The 6516-nt window shown below is 50.2% G+C and overlaps 1 protein-coding gene across 5 annotated transcripts in view; it reads right to left on the reverse strand.

Moving 5' to 3' along the window:
* The window catches only part of LOC101941091 (alpha-2-macroglobulin-like protein 1), a 62385-nt gene extending 60254 nt beyond the window's left edge, over window positions 1-2131 (reverse strand). For 3 of the 5 annotated variants that reach the window (XR_010594738.1, XM_065577461.1, XM_065577460.1), the window contains exons 1-3: window positions 1834-2127; window positions 628-817; window positions 98-260 (exon numbers count right to left, since the gene is read on the reverse strand). Coding sequence is in view for 4 of the 5 variants with exons in the window: in XM_065577461.1 (XP_065433533.1) it covers window positions 98-260; window positions 628-817; window positions 1834-1904 (424 nt within the window). In the remaining variant the exon portion in view is untranslated. Of the gene's footprint in view, window positions 1-97; window positions 261-627; window positions 818-1833 lie in introns of all 5 variants that reach the window. The other 2 variants (XM_065577463.1, XM_065577464.1) reach the window with 2 other exon arrangements.
* Between the last annotated feature and the right edge of the window lie 4385 nt (window positions 2132-6516).

The raw sequence follows: 6516 nt of genomic DNA on the forward strand, positions 1-6516 counted from the left end.
CCCTCGCTAGGCCCCCATCCCATCCCCAGAGCCCGGGAGTCCGTCCCAAGGGCCTGGGGCCCCAGGAAACTCCCTCCAGCAGCTCCTGCCCTCTCACCTGTTTGTCCCGGCTTGTAGACGGCCTTGTCCGTCTGCACAAAGGTCCTGGGCTGCAGCGCCCGCAGCAGCACTTTCTTCCGCTCAGAGAACTGCAGGGCATCTCCCCGGATCGAGACGTGCAGCTCTGCAACTTCCTGCTGCCCCCCGGACGGGGCTGGAACCTGCACATGGGGACCCCCAGCAAGGCCACAGCAGCCGGTAACAGGCCAGTCGTGGCGCAGACCCACTATCGCGTGGGGGGGGCGGGCAGTGGTGTTTGTGAGTCCCTGCTCCAGCCCCCACAAAATACAGGAAACCCTCCTCCGCAGCCCGCGGGACTGTGAATGGGAGGGAGCATGAACCTGGGGCGCTCGATGGAGTTGAAAGCCAGGTGCTCTCTGTGCCCCACACCCCATCCCCGCTCCCTCCTGCCTGTCGCTGCTGCGGGATGGGCTTGAGTTCTGTGGCTACAGCTGCCCATTGAGTGACCAGCTCCATGCCCATGGCCAGTGCCCGGGGCCATGCTGATGGTTGCAAGCGGGGGCTCACCTGGAAGCGCACGTTCTCGTGCAGATGGGGCTCCCGGACCTCTCTCTCCAGCAGGGTGATAGCGCTGGGCCCATCCTCCCTCTCCAGCCGGACGCTCACCCAGACGGTCTCATTGAGGTCGCTGAGATGAACTGACACCGTCCCCGTGTGCGGGTGGTAGAGCTCGGCTGGGCTCACCACCACATAGTGCCTGGGGAGGGGAAAGCACCGGGGGCAGTGGGAGAGGGGGAGGGGAAAGCCCAGAGCCTCCCCCAGGACCGGAGTGACTCCCGCTTTCTGAGTGTCCCTCCTTCTGGGGCCAGAGCTGGGTCGACGGTGCTGGAGGCTGATTCGTTTCTCTAACCACAGGGCAAGGCTCCCCCGCTCCATCCCCCGCCCCAGCCTGCCTCCCGCGGAGCTGGAGGGGCCTCGGGGATGCAGAGAGGGGCTCAGTCCCCCTCTGTCCCTGGCCTCTTGGCTGCTCAGTCTGCCCAGAAGGGGGCAACTAGTGGCGCTGAGAGTGAGCAGAGACCCCTGTGCATGGCTGGGGGAGGCTGGTCAGTCTGGGGCTGTACTGAGCACCTGAGCCCTTTGCAGCCAGTAACCGGCTTAGATACAACCCCACCCCACCCCCAGCTCAGTCTGCACCCTGGGGCCTCCGCCCGTTCTCGCAGGAACCCTTCGGTGTTTGTACCTTCGGGGCACTCCCAGATTCTCACTGAGACGTTCGTTTAATGCACTGTGTTTGTCGGTAATTACTGCTCTATTTCACTGGTGCCTAGAGGCCCGGCCCAGCTGGGCCCCCTGCACTGGGGCTGGACTGACCCGCAGGCAGAGACAGGCCGTGGCCCGAGGAGGTGACAGGCTGACGGGAGCAGGCGGCCACAGAGGATCATCACCCCATGGTACAGAGGGGAGCTGAGGCTCAGAGGGTCGGTGTCTGCCCGGGGGCGCACAGGGCGTCTGTAGCAGAGCCGGGCACTGAACCCAGCTCTCCTACACCCCAAGCCACTGCCTTAACCAGAGCCAACCTCCCCTGTCGCTGGGAGGGGCAGGACCAGGGGGGCCCAGGAAGGACCCAGCGTCAGGAACTGAGCTCCCAGGGGAGAACGGACCTGTCCCATCAGTTTCGGATCAAGCAGCCCCCTCATCGGTGCCCTCGGCTGCTTCCAACCCCCCCGCACTGCCCACCACGTGGACAGACAGACAGACACGGACAGGGCTTACGGCTCTGCAGACGTCCCAGCTGTGAGGTGCAGGAGGAGCAGCAGGCAGGCCGGGGTTACTGGGGCCCCCATTCCTGGGGTGCAGGCAGACGGGCAGGCACAAGGGGACACACACTCGTCACCCCCCTCTGGGTCCTTCTTCCTCCCTCTCTCCCACGCTCTGTGCTGGAGACCAGCCTGCTCTGCCCTGATACAGACTCCGGAGCCGGAGCTTCGCTTTGATCCGGGGTAAACAAGGGACGTGGGGCTGGGGATGCAGCCAGGACAATATTTACCCTCCACCCCCAGCTGCTGTATTCGAGGCTCTGACAGGTTGTTGCAGCTTGAGTCAGAGGATGCTGCCTGGCAAAGGCTCAGACAAGCCAGGAGGCCCCTCGCATTGGTTACACGGCAGGGGGTGGGACCCCTCTGGGGTCGGTGGTGGTGCAGTAGCCGGGATGCTGGGGAAGCCCTGGCAGGAGCAGGGGGGAGGAGCTTGCTGAGAAATGAGTTTGTTAAAGTGGGTTCTGTCAGTGACCCCACTACTGCAATGCAAATGAGAAGAACGTTGGGGTTCCTGAGCATGCCTCATGAAAACCCCATTCACGATCGCTTCTAACGTTCCCACACTGGGACTGCCGGGGATGAACTTTCCATGCTCGGGCTCTGCCTTGGGTTGAATGTTTTTGTAAACTTTCAGCAAAAACAAGTTGAGGCATTTCTGAGAACACGGTTAGCATTAACACAGGTAGTTTTTTCCAGGGCAATCCATTTTCCTGACCTTTTCTTTGACGAACTCTAGCGCCTCCATGCTTTGGAGCCTGAGACTGAAATTTGGCAGGGGGATTGTGCTAGGGGAAGGGAAGTGTTTTGCCTGTTGCCATGAAAATCTATGTCGATCTGGCTAGGTTATAAAGTACAGAACATTGCCATTTGCACCTGGTCAATAGAGCGTCTCAGACTTGTTTCCGAGTCACTGACAACTTGGAAGAAAATGATCTTGAATGGTTATGGATCCCTGTCTTAACTGATACAGCACAAGATGGGGGGTTAGCTGGTGTCTGGGGCAGATCACCAAATCACACTAAGGAACAGGATGAAAAGCTTCTTATGCAGCTCTTTATAGAGTGTAGGAAAAAAAGCTGTGTGATCCTGGGGGATTTCAATGTGAGTGACACATGTTGATGGTGTGAAGCTACTAGTACTAAAACATCCTTGGAATTTCTCATAGATGACATTTTCCTAACTCAAAAGTGTTGCATAGCCATGGAAGTGATCTATATGAACCCTTGCCTTGAGAGATTAGAGGAACTGATCACAGAACTAAAAGTGAACGGTAGCCTAGGTACAAGTGATCATTACTCAATCACATTTATAATGTGCCAAGAGAGTAAAGTCCAGACCAGTAATATTTCTACTTGGTGCTTTGAAAGGGCCTATTTCACAAAACTGAAAACAATTATGAGCCAAGACGGCTGGGAGGAAGAATTAAATCAGAAAAATGTGAATGATAATTGGAAATTGTTTAAGAACACTTTACTAGATGCCCCAAAAGCCACAATCAAGGAAAGCAGCAATACTGGTTTAAAAACTGACCTGACTTAGAGGGCACATAAAGGCAACCATGATGAATAAAAATGATGTATAACAAATGGAAGAAAGGAGATGTTGACAGTAATGAATATAAATCAGAAGCTAGGAATTGTAGAAAATTGATAAGGGAAGCAAAGGGATACAAGAAAAAATCTATGGCAAGTCGAACTAAGCACAATAAGAAGGAATTTTAAAATTATATGAGAAAAAATATGAATCCTAACAATGATATTGGTCCATTACTAGATGAAGTAGTAGAATTATTAATAACAATGCAGAAAACGATGAAGTGTTCAATAAATTTTTCTGTTCTGCATTTGGGAAAAAACAGATGATGTCATCATATCATAGGAACATGATAACACTCTTTCTATTCTACTTGTATCTGTGGAGAATGTTAAACAACAGCTATCAAAGTTAGACATTTTTAAAGCATCAAGTCCAGATATCTTACATCCTAGAGCTTTAAAAAGCTGGCTGAAGAACTCGCTGGACCATTAATAGAGCTTTTCAGTAAGTCAAACACTGGGGAAGTTCCAGAAGACTGAAAGAAAGCTATTGTTATGCCAATACTTAAAAAGGGTAAATGGGATGACCTGGGTAATTATAGGCCTGTCCGTCTGACATTGATCCCTAGCACAATAATGGAGTGGCTGATAAGGGACTTAATTAATAAAGAATTAAAAGAATGTGATATAATCAATGCCAATTAGCATAGGCTTATGTAAAACAGATCTTGTCAAACTAATTTGATATCTTTTTTATGAGATTACAAGTTTGTTTGATAAAGGTAATAGTGTCAATGTAATATACTGAGATTTCTGTAAAACATGTGACTTGACGCCACACAGCATTTTGATTAAAAAACTAAACTGATACAAAATTAACACATTAAATGGATTAAAAACTGGCTAACTGATAGGTCTCAAAATGTAACTGTAAGTGGGGAATCATCATTGAACGGATGAGTTTCCAGGGGGTCCTGCAGGGATCGGTTCTTGGACCAACACTATTTAACATTTTTATCAATGACCTGGAAGAAAACCTAAAATCATCACTAGTAAAGCTTGCAGACCACAAAAAATTGGAGGAGTGGGACACTGATACAGAATTCTATCTTGGCAAGCTGGGCACAGGCAAACAATATGTGTTTCAGTGTAGCTCAGTGAAAATTTACACATCTAGACACAAAGCACGTAGGCCATACTAACAGGATGGGGGACTCTATTCTGGGAATTGATGACTCTGAAAGAGATTTGGGGGGGTGTAAAAAGCAACAGAGGGTCACTTGCATCTGAAGAAGTGAGGTTCTTACCCACGAAAGCTTATGCTCCCAATACTTCTGTTAGTCTTAAAGGTGCCACAGGACCCTCTGTTGCTTTTTACAGATTCAGACTAACATGGCTACCCCTCTGATACTTGGGGGGGTATGTGGATAAACAGCTGAACATGACCTCCCAATGCAATGCTGTGGCCCAAAGGGTTAATGTGATCCTTGGATGCATAAACAGGAGAATCTGGAGTAGGAGCAGAGAGGTTATTTTATCTCTGTACAGTATTTGGCACTGGTGCGACCACTGCTGGTGTCATTCATTCAAGAAGGATGTTCATCGTTCAAGAAAGATGTGGATAAATTGGAGAGTGTTCAGAGAAGAGTCACGAGAATGACTAAAGGATTAGAAACATGCGTTATAGTGATATCCTCAAGAGCTCAATTTATTTAGCTTAACACAGAGATGGCTAAGGAGTGATTTGATTACAGTTTATAAGTACCTACACAGGGAACAAATATTCTAAAGCATACTCTTTAGTTAACAGAGAAAGGTCTAACATGATCCAATGGCTGGAAGTTGAAGCTAGACAAATTCAGGCTGCGGATAAGGCATACACTTTTAAGAGTGAGGGTAATTAACCATTAAAACAATTTCCCAGGCGTCATGGTGGATCCTCCCTCACTGGTGATTTTTAAATCTAGGTTGCATGTTTCTCTAAAACATGCTCTAGGAATTATTTTGGGGGAGTTCTCAGGCCTGGCCTGGGTTACACAGGAGGTCAGACTGGATGATCACAATGGTCCCTTCTGGCCTTGGAATCTATCACTCTATGAATCTTTGCTGCAAAAGTCTCCCTACATTCCATCTGCACTGAGCACACTCCAGCCCTGGTCCTTTCCATCCAAACTGAACATGTTGTACAGACCCACTGCCCTTCATCGCACTGAGCCTATTCCTAGCCCCACAGGCCCATGTGCCCTGAGCCTGCTCTCCTACCACACGGAGCCAGCCCCAGAAGCCCCCTGGATGGGACAGGACACACACAAAATGGATCCTCTTGGTTATTCCCATCAAAATATGCCATGGCCTGGGGGAAGGTGCCCTGTGTTGCAAGGCAGGAAACCATGAGCTCCTGTCTTCTACTGACTGGTGTTAATTCTTTGCACTCTACGGCTATTATTAATGAGCCAGCCCTTGTACATTACCTTAGATGAGAGGCAAGTGTCCATCCCACCAGTTTAACCAGAGTATCAGAGAGATTTTACAAGGTGACCTTTGGAAATGATCCCAGGTCTCTGATACGGCAGACCCCAATCTTAGCTACACGGCCTCCCATAAAGAATCTACCAAATCCAGGTGCTTGGCTAAGCCATCTGTGCAGGACTTAATTTGTAATGAAAGAGGTGCTGGGGCTCAAGCAATATTTTTACTTTCAAAAATGGCCAGAGATGCTGGGGCCATGAACTGCCAGGCCCAGAAGTGCCGGGGCTCTGAACTGCCAGGCCCAGAGGTGACAGGGCCATGAACTGCCAGGCCGGGGCTCTGAACTGCCAAGCCCAGGTACCGGGGCTCTGAACTGCCAGGCCCAGAGGTGCCAGGGATTAGCCCTGGCACAAATTAAGCCCTGCATCTGTGAAATGGGTGACTGCTAGTCTATATGGCTCATTACATAACAATGTTGCTCCATTAGATGAAGTGGTAAAGGTATGTGCAGCAATGCTGAAGGTCCAGGGATTAACTCCTGTTATTAAAGGGATTGTTCGAGTTGCATATACTAACATTTCTTTTTTCTTTTTTCCTTTATAACCCTGTCCGCCGCCCACCAAACCCCAGGAAAT

The sequence above is a fragment of the Chrysemys picta genome, chromosome 24, assembly GCF_011386835.1.
Source record: "Chrysemys picta bellii isolate R12L10 chromosome 24, ASM1138683v2, whole genome shotgun sequence".
In the NCBI taxonomy this organism is placed as follows: Eukaryota; Metazoa; Chordata; order Testudines; family Emydidae; genus Chrysemys; species Chrysemys picta.